Source organism: Medicago sativa, chromosome 4 (genome assembly GCF_051527215.1).
Source record: "Medicago sativa cultivar Bolivia chromosome 4, Bolivia_mono, whole genome shotgun sequence".
Classification (NCBI taxonomy): domain Eukaryota; kingdom Viridiplantae; phylum Streptophyta; class Magnoliopsida; order Fabales; family Fabaceae; genus Medicago; species Medicago sativa.
Genome location: NC_140752.1, coordinates 84,250,732 through 84,266,893, shown reverse-complemented (window position 1 = coordinate 84,266,893; position 16,162 = coordinate 84,250,732). Strand labels below are relative to the sequence as shown.

At 30.5% G+C, this 16,162-nt stretch overlaps 1 protein-coding gene across 1 annotated transcript; it reads left to right on the top strand.

Moving 5' to 3' along the window:
• The first annotated feature begins 12,790 nt into the window (after window positions 1–12,790).
• On the top strand, window positions 12,791–15,960 carry LOC146932924 (isoflavone 2'-hydroxylase-like). Its single transcript, XM_085704643.1, has 2 exons — window positions 12,791–13,901; window positions 15,136–15,960. The coding sequence occupies exons 1-2, from the start codon at window positions 13,038–13,040 to the stop codon at window positions 15,760–15,762; spliced, it is 1,491 nt and encodes a 496-aa protein (XP_085560769.1). The 5' UTR covers window positions 12,791–13,037; the 3' UTR covers window positions 15,763–15,960.
• Window positions 15,961–16,162: the final 202 nt, after the last annotated feature.

Below are 16,162 nucleotides of genomic sequence, written 5' to 3'. Positions count from 1 at the left end.
TTTGCACAAATAAGCTATTTTGTATAAATAAGTTATTTTGAATAAGCTGTTTTGCACAAATAAGCTATTTTGTATAAATAAATTATTTCGAATAAGTTGTTTTGCATAAATAAGCTGTTTTGATAAGTTGTTTTGGATAAATAAGTTGTTTTTTAAAATGAAATCGTAATAAGTTATTTTGTATAAATAAGCTGTTTTGAATAAATAAATAAAAACTTTGAAAATAGTTTTTTTTTTTTGAAAAAAACTTTAAAAGAAAATGTTTATAGAAATTTTGGGGCTTGGGGGCTTTTGATTTGTAGGCTTGCATGAATGTGGACATTTTAATCTTGTGAATTTTTAAGCCCCATTACTATGTGGGTTGGGGTCAAAACTTCAAGGCCCTATGATATTGACACCTCTAGTTCGATAGAACGAGAAAACTTGAATCATAGAAATGAAGGGTTGAGGATTTGTTGGTTCAGCAAAATTTATAGAGGCCATTTCATGAGACGAAACCAACAGACATGGAGGAAATCGATTGGTCAAAGATAAAGGAGAAGGCTGCATGAATGGTACGTCTTTCTGTATCACAAGGTGACATATCATATCCCAAATTTGAAATATTCAAAGGAGGTTTGAGATAAATATATTGGACGGTCAATATATGTCTAAGACGTTAACAAATAAATTATTCACAAAGCAGTGACTATGCAGTTGAAGATGTAGGAAGGATGTGATATGGAACTTACAACATAATCACTAATCTGATGAGGCAGGTCGGAGGTATATGTTGAGAAATGATATTTTGACAACCACTTTTTGACAACTTTTGGACAATTTTCTCTCTCATACTCACATAATGTTGTTATCCTCTCTCTTCCTTTTTCTTTCTCCATTGTTTTTGACCAATAAGAAGTGAGAAAAACAAGGTTGTCAACAAAGTTGTCATCAAATGGATGTCAAAATATCATTACTCATTGATGTTTTAGGTATTACAATACATTGGAAGTTACAACTTTTTATTCAACATTTTTCACCACTTTTTAACAAACTATTTCTATTTATGTTTTCTTAACCAATGCCCTAAAGGCACTCTTTAACTTTTTCCTATATTTTATTCATAATAAATTTAGTCTTCAAGATATATAATGATTTTGCATATAATGTTCACAATTTCTAACTCAACTCACAAAAATACCAAAATTTTAGGTCCATGCTTTGACTATGGTAGTTTCAAACCTCGGCTCTTCCATATATATATATATATATATATATATATATATATATATATATATATATATATATATATATATATATATATGAATGCTCAAAATCAAATGACTATTTTTTTTAAGGAAAAATCAAATGACTATTTTCATTTTTCTTTTTTCAGGGAAATGACTATTTCATTTTGTCTGCTTAAAAAAACAGTCTAGAAATAGTTTGGTGATAGAAAAAATACTATACAACTTCTAGAATAAATAAACTGAGTTAGCACGCCAGTAAAGACTACGTACAGTTCTGGCATCATAGTTTTTTCTGCTTTCCTTACTTTTCTCTACTTTTTTAAAAGAGAAATTGCTGTCGGATACAGATATATATTGAGAAATGATATTCTAACAACCATTTTGTGACAACCTATGTGACAACTTTATCTCTCATACTCACATTATCTTTTTACTTTCTCTCTCTATTGTTTTGGTTTCCGTGTCACTATCTACTTTTCCTTTGAAAATTGGTGGTTGTCACAAAAGTTGTTGATTTTTGGTTGTTAGAATATCATTGCTCATATATATTTATGTTGCTATATGTGTGTGTGTCTTTGTGTGAGGGAATGAAATCAATGACGGTGTACAGTAAGCAGTCATGCTTTGGTAGAGTAAGCCACCATCTCCCCATGCATGGATGCCATATGTCTCTTGGTCAAATGTGGTTCGAAAACTATTCAAAAGTAAAAGAAAGACCAACTGACCAAGACTTTGAATAAATGCATAAAAAAATAATCACCAACTGTTTAAAAGTATTTACTAAAGAATTAAATAAAAAATTCTTTAAAGACAAAATACTACACCATTGTCAAAACCATGTTGTCAAAAAAATAATATTATGTAGCCATCGATAGACTCGTCACAAGTAAAAGAAAGACCAAAGGATTAGAACAAACGAATTAAATATTTACCCATAGGGTGATATAAAAAATAACTTTATTAATAAAGTATAATTTATTATGTTTCAAAAAAAAAAGTACAATTTATTTATTTTCTGTAATTATGTTGTCAAAAGAAGTTATATATAAAGGTCATCGATTTGACTTTAAGAATGATTTTTTAATGCATATGTCCTTCATTTAAAAAAAAAATCTTCACATCACACCTAAAATATTATTTAATTTCACGATTGATCCCTTATTTTATTATGCTCACAAAAACACCGCACTATAACCGATAATGAAAAACACACCGTACAAAGATGAGAAATAAAAACAAAAATAGTTGTGCAAAGACGACGAAATCACAAAATCAAACGAAATAAGATTGAAAATACGTCCCAAAAAAAGATTAAAAATATGTGTAAATCACATATTTAACTAAAAAAGAAATAAAAACAATTCATAGGATGATTTTAGATCAAAATTGACTCTAAATTACCCTTATTTGATAAAGTGGTGACGTATAGGTTTGAAAAGGAAGAGAGAGAAATCAATTTATTCTTTAATTAATCTTAAGCTATATTAATTTATTCATAAAATAAACCGCAAATTGAGTTAAATAAAGCCCCAAACACTGTTTCAAGGTGGAAAACATGCAGTGAGCTAATTTAGCAACAATAGATGGACACAATCAGTGACGGATCTTGGCTGTCACTACAAATCAAGTTTCTTGTATTGATACAAAGAAAGTATGGATTGAGTTCGGGCATGTGCCCAGACTTGCTGGGGTAAAACCGCCCCTCTGGAGGGAACTTGCATATCCTTAAATTACGCATATACTGATTTTGGCTAACATGGTATTGTTTATTTTTAGGTGTAAAGACAAACCATGAGTGGTTTCACTGCCTGGCAACCCTGGGCACTTGCCCGGGCTCGATCGGTACTTTCTTTATATATGACACAACCCAATAGCCCATTAACCCACTTAAAAAAAAATTGGACAAAATCTGAAAATTCTCACACGTAAAGAGGTGTCGGAAAAGACATTTACCTCATAATTTTATTTAGAACACTATTGGTAGGTTCATGTCTCTTATTTTAAAGGATTAATTGTTCAAATTGACCATGTAATATACACTATGTCTGAAAAATGACCATGTAAAATACAAAACATATATTCTAGCATTGTTACTTGAGTTTCTTCTTATTTTTGACCAGCCTATAATATACGCGTAGTCTAAAAACGTGACCTACAAGTTGAATTTTTCCACACATGTTTAGCACGTTAAAATATAGCTTTACACAAAAAATTAAATTTTTTCGACCAGTGACAAATTAATTATGAATTTTTATTCCCCCATAATTATGAATTTCTTAAACAATTTATAACTAATTTGCATCTCGTTTAAGAACTACAAATTTCATTGTGAAGGTTCTTATCATGTTCTAGTCATGTGTACAAAATTAGGGAACTAAGTATACGCTTACTCGGAACGAAATTTCAATTTTGCACGTTTTAGTTGAAAAATCAAAATAAATTTAAACGACTTCAAAATGCTATGAAACTTAACAGATCCTCTTTATGTATTTTTATAGATGTCTTTGCAAAAAATGAGCACAAAATTCGATTTATAGGTCGAGATTTCCGTTGTTTTATTTTTTGAGTTTTTGACACTTTAAAAATTCATAATTAACTTGTCGTTTGTCAAAAATTTATAATTTTTTGTGTAAAGCCATATTTTAACGTTCTTAGCACGCCTCTAAGAAATCATGAAAAATTCAATCTCTTGGTTGCTTTTTTGGACTTCGCGTATATTACATGGTTATAAATAATAAGAATTTCGAATTACAGGGTCAGAATATGTGTTATTTAGTTATAGGGTTATTTTTCAGACTTCACGTATATTACAGGGTCAGTTTCAATAATTAAGCCTATTTTAAATTGTACTTTTATTGACAAAATGAGGAACCTCTTTTATTTCGATTTATGATTGTTTATATATTATGTCACATGTGAATTTGCGATAAATTTTTTGCCCGGATTCTATAAAATTTCTGGCTCCGCCACTGAGACAAACTATGATGTTAATTTCATTATGTGATTAGCAAATAGTGTAACTCACTCTTTAGTAAGGGAGACAAACTAAATAGTAAGGACTTCAAGGTTTTGGGTTTAAATTTGGACATAAGAATCAAACAATTTTTTGAAGAAGTCAAACTAGTCCATCGAAATTGACACCGAAAAGAATCGAACATGGGACATTAAAAGAAGTACACTCCAATGGATCAAACCAACCTTTACCTGACAAACTCAAATGAATTAAAAAATAACCTAACAACTAGTTATTAATATTTGTCATTCAACTAAAACACAATAAAAACAACAATTACGACTATTCTCAATTGTTTTTATCATCTGCAACTTGTATTTCTCTCTTCTATATTTTAATTTTTTATTTTATGATTCTTGTATTTCTCACTTGATCTTGAAAAAATGCATTCAATTATTAATGTAAACAACTGAGTGACCCAAATACTGCTACAAACGAACACCCTTCATTTCGGTGGAGGTGACCGGTGGTAAGCTCAAAATTTTGGCGTCCCCAGCTACCACGAGCATTTCCTTATGACTACTATAGATTAATTTATTTATTTTAAGGAAATTATAGATTAATTTATCGTCAAAGGTCAAAAATCAATATAAAGACAGAAAATAATTTATAATGCATAAGATCAATCAAGGATAACTATGAAAAATTGAGGTTGTATTCCAGTCAATAATATTTATTTATTTTTTTTAACAGATTGCGGTCAATAATTAGTGATCTTTCCTCCTTCAAAAAAAAAAAATTTAGTGATCTTTCCTTTTTTTTCAACGTAAAAATTTTTTTTTTTAAGGAAAGGGAAAGTAAACAAAAAGTTGGGGAGTTGAGATTTATATTCATGAAAAAAAATTAATTGGTCGAGAATTCTTTGATTCCAATGAAAAAATCTATTGTCAATATAAGAAACTTGATAGCCATCATTTTTCCATAATTAACCTTAGTTAGTTGAGTCAAGATCCTCTCCTTTTTGAATCTTCTCCATTTCTTTTTTATTTGGAGAGATAAAGACACAATAAAATCTGAAAATAATCTCAACTCTAGTTGATTTCATAATCTCTTTAATTTAATGGGCTTAATTTTTTTTTTTTTGAGGAATTTAATGAGTACAACTTAATCTTTAAATGTGCAACAATTGTCAATTTTTGTTTAATGGACATTAAAAGTAATAGCAGAAACAATAAATTGCTTGCTTCTTTTTTGGTGTTACAATGTAACAAAGTAAAAAAAAAAAAAAAACTAATTAGTTAGTTTGTCTCCTACACTACAATAAAATGTTGTTTTAGATTCAGCAGGAAAAATGGATGCTAAAAGGCAAATTGTGGATGCTAACTACCTTTGAGAGTCATTATAAAGTCTAAAAAATTGACGATAATAAAAGCTTGAATGCTAAACACTAGCTTCCAACACCTAAAAAACGAGTGCATCTTTGCTCCATTTATGAGGGCTCCATTTACACCTGTTCAATGCATAGATGTATGACACGTGGAAAAACAAAATTAAAGGCTCAGATTGAAAGATTAAAAATAGGCATTTGTTCACTGGAAAAAAAAAAAACAAAAAAAACCTATGCGCTTCAGCTTCTTTCTCTGTCTCTCTGAAACAATACCTCCTCCTCCTTTTTCCTCAGAAACAACATCACCGCATTTTCTGAAGATTAACAAACTTCCTTTAATCTTCTGTATGTTTAAACCATACAGTGACCTAGTAAATTTGTTTAATCAAAACAAGCATATGTTGGGATATTCTTAAAACGGTGATATCAATCGAAATTCAAATGCTGCAAATTTATCTTGCAAAGAATAATTCCCTCACCTTTTCTTTTCTACTTTTGTTGTTATTGGAAGATTTTGTAGATCAATTCCTGTTTCACAGTTTTCAATTTCAATATCTCCGTTGATATCAATCTGGATCGTTTTGTTTTTATTTTTTCCCTGTTTATCTCGAAGTAGTTAATTTCATCAGATGGAGACGATCGGATGGCGCCGGCGAGAAGGAGAGGCAGCGACCATGTTGTTTCAGAGAAGAAGAAGGAACGTGGGGCTGTTTGAGAGAGAGCGTGTGTATGATTTTTTTCCAGTGAACAAATGCCTATTTTTAATCGTTTAATATGAGCCTTTGATTTTGTTTTTGCCACGTGTCATAAATCTATGCAGTGAACAGGTATAAATGGAGCTCTCCTAAATGGAGCAAAGATGCACTCCTAAAAAACATTGTTAGAAATTTTATATAAACGGAAAAAATAGAGAGAATCCCACAATTTCAATGAAACATTGATTGAGTTGTAGAGCCAAATATATGAGTCATTTCTGCTTCTATATCCTACTATTAAAGTTGATGCCCTATGAATTTCCCATTTTGTCCTTAGGAGGGACATTTTTGTAATTTTCTAATTGGTGGAATTGTGTTGTTGCCACCTCACCATTATATGGGTGCATTTCCCATTTTGCCCCTCACAATTTTTTTTAATTATTTTATAATTTTTATATTTTTAATAACTTTTAACTATTTTTCAATTTTTTCTTCCAAATTCAGTTGCTTATACATTGCCGTTGTAGGAGATTAAGGTATCGCTTGACCCGGCTTTTTTCCAACTTCTCTACATTTTTAAAGAGATGTTAGGTCAAACACAGTATCAATTAAGTACTTACTAAAAAAAGTAATTTTTTTGAATGCATAAAATTGAATGTAATGAGCTTTGGCCAAAAGTTGTTGAATGTTACTTTAAAAAACTACTTCTCGACAATTTATTTCACAAGCACCTCTTTTCAACTCACGCTGGGAACCTTTTCTTTTATTTTTTAATATTATATTTCAACATGTTTTTTTCTTCCATTTAACTTTTTTTTTGAACCGTTCCATTTAATTTTTTAAGGAGGTTCCGTTTAATTTTATTATCATTTTTTCAAAGAAATTTTATTATCATTTTATCACTTATATATTTAATTTCAATATCGTTTAATCATCACAACCTCACAAATATTTTTATTCACGATGTCATTTAATGATACCAAATATTTTTATTTTCTTTCTTCAACCTCGCGAATATATATACACACACATTAACGTTTAGAGTAATATTTTATGTCCCTCTGTCTGTTTTTTTGTTACGCTAATGCATATAATTTTTTTTAGTGTTGCTTGGTTGAGTGCTACCTCGCCGATTTTTATTAACTATTTTCCAATTTTTATATTTTTAAAAACATTTAACTATTTTCCAATTTTTTTTATTTCTAACTATTTTCCAATTTTTTCTCCCAAATTCAGTTGCTTCTGCACTACCGTTGGGGGAGATGAAGATACCGTTTGACCCGATTTTTTTTCAATTTCTCTACATTTTTAAGGAGAAGTTAGGCTAAATACAACATCAATTAAGTACTTACTAAAAAAGGTACTTTTTTTTAATGCATAAAATTGAAGGGAATGAGCTTTGACCAAAAGTTGTTGAATGCTACTTCAAAAAACTACTTCTAGACAATTTATTTCACAAGCATCTCTCTTCAATTCACGTTGGGAACTTTTTCTTTTATTTTTTAATATTATATTTCAATATGTTTTTTTCTTCCATTTAACTTTTTTTTGAACCGTTCCATTTAATTTTTTAAGGAGGTTCCATTTAATTTTATTATCTTTTTTTCAAAGAAATTTTATTATCTTTTTATCACTTATATATTTAATTTCAATATCGTTTAATCATCACAACCTCACAAATATTTTTATTCACGCTGTCATTTAATGATACCAAATATTTATATTTCCTTTCTTCAACCTCACGAATATATACACATACATTAATGTTTAGAGTAATATTTTATGTCTCTCTGTCTGTTTTTTTTTTTGTTACGCTAATGCGTATAATTTTTTTTAGTGTTGCTTGGTTGAGTGCTACCTCGCCGATTTTTTTTTAACTATTTTCCAATTTTTATATTTTTAAAAACATTTAACTATTTTCCAATTTTTTTATTTTTAACTATTTTCCAAATTTTTCTCCCAAATTCAGTTGCTTCTACATTGTCGTTGTGGGAGATTAAGATACCGTTTGACCCGGTTTTTTTTTCAATTTCTCTACATTTTTAAGGAGAAGTTAGGCTAAATACAATATCAAGGTACTTTTTTTAATGCATAAAATTGAATGGAATGGGCTTTGACCAAAAGTTGTTGAATGCTACTTCAAAAAACTACTTCTCGACAATTTATTTCACAAGCATCTCTTTTCAATTCAGGTTGGGAACCTTTTCTTTCGTTTTTTAATATTATATTTCAATATGTTTTTTCTTCCATTTAATTTTTTTTGGAATCTTTCCATTTAATTTTTTTTAAGGAGGTCCCATTTAATTTTATTACCTTTTTTTCAAAGGAATTTTATTATTTTCTTATCACTTATATATTTAATTTCAATATCGTTTAATCATCACAACCTCACAAATATTTTCATTCACGCTGTCATTTAATGATACCAAATATTTTTATTTTCTTTCTTCAACCTCGCAAATATATACACACACACATTAGCGATTAGAGTAATACTTTATGTGTGTCTGTTTTTTTGTTACGCAACTGCGTATAATTTTTTTTGGCGTTGCATAATGCGTATGATTATTTTTATAAAATTTTGATTGTAATTAAAAATAAAATTGTAGATGTCTTTTCTTCAAAAAAGGTCTAGATGCCTAGAAAAATTATACTATTGATATATATATATATATGGATAGTGTTAACTTGTGCCCTCAAGGCACATGTTAAGAATTTAAAAATGGAATTAAATAATAAATTTTGTCTTGAAAAGATAAGATTTCAAATTTCTAGAATATTGAATGCACAATTTCCAACAAAATATTTCTATATTTAGCTTCTTAACTTGTGCCTTGAGGGCACAAGATAACATTTCCCTATATATATATATATATATATATATATATATATATATATATATATATATATATATATATATATATATATATGGGTCAGGATCAAATGACACCATGGTGTCAAAATTAGTTTGACACCAAATCTCATCCATTCATTTTATTTAATCCAAAGGCTTGAAACTATCATCAAATTAATTAATATACACCAAATAATCTCTATCACCTAATTAAGAAACATATCTATCATCATTAATTTATAATCAAACATTCCATTTTTATTTCCCCAAATTTATTTGTTCCTCTTTTTTATTTCCCCATATTTATAAATTTTCCCAGATTTTCAAACTTCTTTTCTAAACTTTTTTATAAAATGAATGGTAGATAGAACTCATATACCTATGGTTGTTTGAGTCATCATCACCATCAATTATATTTCTTTGTCTTTATCTCATATACTCATTTTTTTAATAATTAATTAAATTGTATTAAAAAAAAAGCTCGACTAATGATTCTTGAATTGTTCATGCTATTTAGATTATTTTGTCACTCATAGGTCTAATTTTTTTAGAGGACTCATCGTGTCTCATGTTTAACTGAATTAAGATTTATCATGATTTTATAAAAATTATAAAGTTTGAGTTTGTGCTTATGGCCAAAAGAAAAAAATTAGGGGAAAATAAAAAGGGTTTGAATCTACCAAAAACAAGAACTGATTGTTTGATTATGAATTAATGATGATAGATATGTTTTTTAATTAGGTGATAGAAAGTATTTGGTGTATGTTAATTAATTTGGTGATAGTTTTAAGCCTTTGGATTAAGTAAAATGAATGGATAAGATTTGGTGTCAAACTAATTTTGACACCATGGTGTCATTTGATCCTAACCCTATATATATATATATATATATATATATGGGATAGGATCAAATGACACCATGATGTCAAAATTAGTTTGACACCAAATCTCATCCATTCATTACATTTAATCCAAAGGTTAAAAACTATCCCTAATATAATTCTCCTAAACCAATTTCTTCCTCTATCATCTATTTAAGAAAAAATGGAAAACATTTATGGTCATAAATTCATTATCAATCATTCTTTTTTTCTGTCATTTTTTATTACTTATTTTTTTATTGAGCATTGTTATGAGTGACACGAAAAGGAAGAATATAACATGTGTAGTTTTTGTACCAAAAAAAAAAAACATGTGCAGTTTTTAAAAAATAAAAAACTAATTTGTCCATTATGTGTGGAAATCAACGGACTACATAAACTCAGCATTTCGTCTTTTTACTGTTGGTAGCAACCATCATTTCGTCTTTTTACGTTTTAATTTAATTTTTTTACAGAAGACATTGAAGCATACCGTTGTTGAGAGGTAGTTAAGCTTAAACATGACGAGTGGTAAAACAATTTAATTAGCAGCAATTTTTTGACAGGTAGTTAGCAACAACGGTGAAAGAAAAATAATCATTTTAGTGTTTTGATTAAATGGGTGAATTTTTTAATACAATTTATTTAATTATCGGTGGTGATGGCTGATGACTGACCCAATCAACCGTAAGTATGATTTTTTTTTTAACCCTAAGCAAGAATAATAAGTGGTAAAAATGGGGAAAAAATGGAAATGATTGATAATGAATTTATGATAAAGATTTTTTTAATTAGGTGATAAAGAGAGAAATTGGCGTAGGAGAATTATATTATGGATAGTTTTTAATCTTTGGATTAAATGTAATGAATGGATGAGATTTGGTGTCAAACTAATTTTGACACCATGGTGTCATTTGATCCTATCCCTATATATATATATATATATATATATATATATATATATATATATATATATATATTCATATATTTCAAACATAAATTCTTGGACAGTTTAGTTTTTCATTTCATACACATGTACGTGTGTGAGACTGTTTTAATCTTTTATTTTTCTCATGACATTTAATACACATACAAATTTAATAGTTAATCTATATGATATAAACTTTAAATTTAAAGGTGAATTTTGTAAAATTTATATTCGCTAAACGTTATTGAGCGGTGTAACATTACTCAAATGTTACACGCTATAATTTGACCTCTCCACACACACATCGATGAGGGCATAATTGTTCAAAATACAAGTCAAGCAATTCAAGGGTTAGGAGGATCAGTGACGGCATGCATCAAGGAAGCTATGGAGGCTCAAAATTAAATGATGACCAGAATCATTTAAGCGAAGCCAATAATAAAGGAATTGGAGGGCAAAATGGTCACATACAATCATTACCAAGGCCGGACCTTGGGTGTGCAAGAAGCTCAATGGAACCGGGCCTCCTCAAGGTATGGGCCTCAAAAAAAATTATAGCCCAGTAGTACTACTAAGTACTACCCAACAACAACAACAACAACCAAGTCTTATCCCACTACGTGGGGTCAGCTACATGGATCAAATGACGCAATAGTGTTCTATCAAAAACCATATTTGGATCTAACTCATTGACCTCTAAATCTTTTCTAATGGTTTCTCGAATGGTTTTCTTAGGTCTTCCTCTACCTCTTTTAACCTGACTCTCCTCTATTTGATCTACTCTTCTTACAACGGCATCTACGGGTCTTTTCTCGACATGTCCAAACCATCTAAGTCTATTTTCTACCAACTTTTCTACTATAGGTGCTACCCCCACTCTCTCTCTCTAATGGTGTCATTCCTAACCCTATCATGTCTAGTCGTACCACTCATCTAACGCAACATCCTCATTCCTAATCCTATCCTTACTACTAAGTACTACCCAATTAAAAAAATCATTATTCTCTTTCTCTCTGATACCACACGTTCCATCACCATCACTCCATCAGACTTTCCTTTTCTTCTTCCATGATTTGATTTCCTTTTCTCTTCTGTTGTCTTTTTTTAGGCCTATTAGAATTGAATTCTCTTGCTTTTGTTGTTAGGTGTGTGTTTTCCTGAGAGGGTGGTTTGAGGTTCCTCATGTATACGGTAGTGATTTTCATCTTTGGGTGTATCGCATATATACGACATCTTGTATTTATCTTTTAAAATTTTTAAATAGAACATTGTTCTTTTAAAAAAAATACGTTTTTATTTTATTACGAGCCTCTTTTCACTTATAGAACCGAGCCTCCGGATTCGAAGGAACGGCCCTGATCATTACGCATCAAACCCTCGAGAGATGGGTTGGGCGCATGCCATGATGCCTGTTTTATTTTTATGGACCAATTTGCAATCTAATAAAGTTTGAGGGACCACTTTTGGCCCAAAAACAGTTGTTTTAATTTTTGTGTGTTTATCCATTTTAAATGGCATGTGGTTTATTTGAATTATTTCCCATTTGAAAATGAGTCTTGAAGACAAAAGAAAAGCAAGGCATTAAAGAACAAGACTTTATATGATGAACCCACATTTAATCAGAATCATTTTTCACGCTTTTGATAGCTTTAGCTCTTTACAAAAGTAACATCTCCATTGATTTTGATCAGATGAGCATTGATGTTGATGTTGAAATAGAATATAAGACCCAACAAAATAAATTTGTTTTTTTTTTCCTTTATCTCGCATCATCAACTAAGACATTTCCTCCTTCTTCTTAAAAAAAAAAAACTAAGACATTTCCTCCTTCTTCTTAAAAAAAAAAAAACTAAGACATTTCCTTATCTCAAAAAGAAAACTAAGACATTTCATAACGTAAACAAAAAAACTACATTTCTGCTCTCAAAATGAAGAAGATTAAAACATTTTTATTTTTCTCTTTTCATTATTCAATGACGTCCTTTTGTTGATAAATTGGAAATTTCTAATATCTCTCCACTTGTTTCAAATTTCGTTCACGTTCAGTTTTCACTATTCTCAACTCAACTATAAAACCATGCATCGATATCTCTAAACTCAGCTAAAAACACAATATAACCAATATAATACAATGTTAGTAATGACACCATTGTTATATTACTCACTCCTTTCCCTTAGTTTCATTGTAACCTTGAAACTTTTAATCCATAGAAGAAAGTTCAAAAACCTTCCACCAGGTCCATCAATATCTCTTCCCATAATAGGAAACCTCCATAACATAAACCTCCCACTCCACCGTTCCCTTCACAACCTTTCACAAAAGTACGGTAAAATATTCACCCTATGGTTTGGTTCAAGTCGTGTTGTTGTTATCTCCTCCCAAACCCTACTTCAACAATGTTTAACTAAACACGACGTTGATTTATCGAACCGACCTCGCTTCCTCACCGGAAAATATCTCTTCTACAATTACACAAGCTTAGACTCCGCCCCTTATGGCGACCACTGGCGTAACCTACGTCGCATCATCACCCTTGACATCCTCTCAACGCAACGTCTCAACTTCTTCGTTGACTCACGAAGGAATGAGACGTTGAAACTTGTAACAAAACTGGCTAAAGACACGAGTGAGAGGTTCACTCGTGTTGAGTTGAGGACGAGGCTAACCGACATGACGTTTGAGATTATGGCAAAAATGGTTGCTGGTGATGCGGAGGAAGGGAAGAAGTTTAAAGAGATGATGAATGAGATGATGCCGTTGTTTGGGGCGAGTAATATGGGAGATTTTGTGCCTTTACTTAGGTTGTTTGATTTTGATGGTTTGGTTAAGAGGATGAAGGATATTGGGAAGAAAGGTGATTCGTTTTTGCAAGGAATTGTTGAAGAGATTAGAAGTGGGAAGCATGGTGGTAATAACATGTTACAACATCTTTTGACTCTGCAGAAATCTCAACCTGATTATTATTCTGATGAGATTATCAAAGGGCTTGTTCAGGTAACAACTCAATTATTCGATTTTTGAGTCTTTTTTAAAATGTTTAATTGCACATTTCCCCCTATCTTTTGTCAATTGTGCGATTTTGCACCCCCTCTTTTTTTTGAGCGATTTTGCACCCCATCTGTTGCCAATTGTGTTTGTGTTCAAAATCATCATTTAAAGAGGGGAAAGGGGGCAAAAGATGTGGTGCAAAATCGCTCAAAAAAGAAGAAAAGGGGAAGCAAAATCGCACAATTGACAAAAAGATAGGGGTCAAAAGTGCAATTAAACACAAGAAGGTCCATCTAACCATAAAGGGGGCAAAAGATGGGGTGCAAAATCGCTCAAAATAAAAGAGGGGGTGCAAAATCGCACAATTAGCAAAAGATAGGGGAGAAAAGTGCAATTAAGCCTTTTTAAAAAAGAGAAACATACTTCTATTGTTTGAATTTAGCTTCCAATTTGATGCAGTTATTGATTTTAATAGTGAAGATTATTAATGGTCTAATTTTAGTGTGAGCTGACGAATCTAATATAGAACACTGAGATGGATTAATGCGTTTAATTACTGGCCAAAAGTAAATATGAGTTAATCACAGTAAAATCTATCCCTTTTATTTTAATAGTAGTATATGTCATTTACAAATTATTTGTTAGTTGCTACTACGATTATATCGATCACTTCTAAAGTATGAAGTCTGAATACTTCAATCATGGAAACGCACTTGTATCGTATATCGATGCTATGTACCTGCGAAGTATCGTAATTATATATTTTTAAAAATATTTTATTGAATACTTATATGATATTTCACATATACATATTTTTTTAAAATATTTTATTGAATACTTGTATGATATTTCACATATATATATATTCTAGAAAAGGTAAAAATGAGACAATGTTACAAGAATTTACTCGAGAGTTATATGATTCAATTTAATATGTATCGTAGGCCCTTCTTTTTCGGTCGTTATTTTTCTATTAGACGGTTGTTCAATAGACACTTCAATATTGCTCACTTGACTGGAAAAAAAAAAACCGATTGGGAGTTACGACCTGATCAAATTTTACACCCTAACACAATTGATCAGAATTTAGTTATTTACTACCCGACCGTGAGCGAAATTAAAAGGTCTATTGTAATAAATATATTTTATTGAAAACTACTCTTTTCACTTTTTAAATTTTCTTTATTGGTTTTCTGCATTTATTGAATAAAATAAATATTTTATTTCAATTGAGTTGTAGGGTATGTTCCTAGCTGGAACTGATACAACAGCCATGACTCTAGAGTGGGCGATTGCTACTTTACTTAATCACCCAGATATACTGAAGAAAGCAAAGGATGAATTGAACACACAAATAGGGTATGATCGTTTGGTAGAAGAGTCAGACATTCCAAATCTCTCTTACCTTCAAAACATTATCTACGAGACACTTCGATTGTACTCTCCAGCTCCATTACTATTGCCTCGTTTTTCTTCAAACGAGTGCAATATTGAAGGATTTAATATTCCACGTGACACGATAGTTTTGATTAATGCATGGGCCATTCAAAGAGATCCCGAAACTTGGAGTGATGATGCTTCATGTTTTAAGCCAGAGAGATTTGAAAAAGAAGGGGAAGCAAACAAGTTAATTGCATTTGGTTTTGGAAGGAGAGGTTGCCCTGGAATAGGTTTGGCACATCGTACAATGGCATTGTGTTTGGGATTATTGATTCAGTGTTTTGAATGGAAAAGATTAAATGATGAAGAAGTAGATATGACAGAGAATAAAATAGGAGGGGTCGTCATGCAAAAGCTCAACCCACTAGAAGCTATGTGTAAAGCAAGACCTGTCATCAAGAAAGTTATCCAAGAATCGATTGTGTAGCTTGTGCCTACAATAAAATCTACAATAGCACAATATATACATGCCTTTTTTTTTTACTAATATATACAGGCTTTTTCTATGTACGCACAAATAATAAAAATTATGTACAATATTTTAGTTTTTTAGGTTAAGTAAACTTTTGATCATGTAATATACGCATTTTTATTTTTGGTATAATATACTAATATATACAGGCCCATATGCATTTTTTAGGTTAACACACTGGTGCCTTTGCCTAGAGGTTTTAAGACTCTTGAGGGAAATCAGAACGAATTTCACAAATTACAGTTGTTCCCTCTAATTGATATAAACAACTTTTACGTGATACTCCTCTCTCCCACCAAACTCTTTACAAACTTGGGCATACAGGGAAGTATGTTTCAATGATAGGCTCCACTGG

Bases quoted from the DNA above. Each gene is read 5' to 3' on its own strand.
- LOC146932924 (XM_085704643.1), top strand. From the start codon at position 13,038: ATGTTAGTAATGACACCATTGTTATATTACTCACTCCTTTCCCTTAGT. The intron at 13,902-15,135 runs GTAACAACTCAA...ATTGAGTTGTAG, and splicing joins TTATCAAAGGGCTTGTTCAG to GGTATGTTCCTAGCTGGAAC.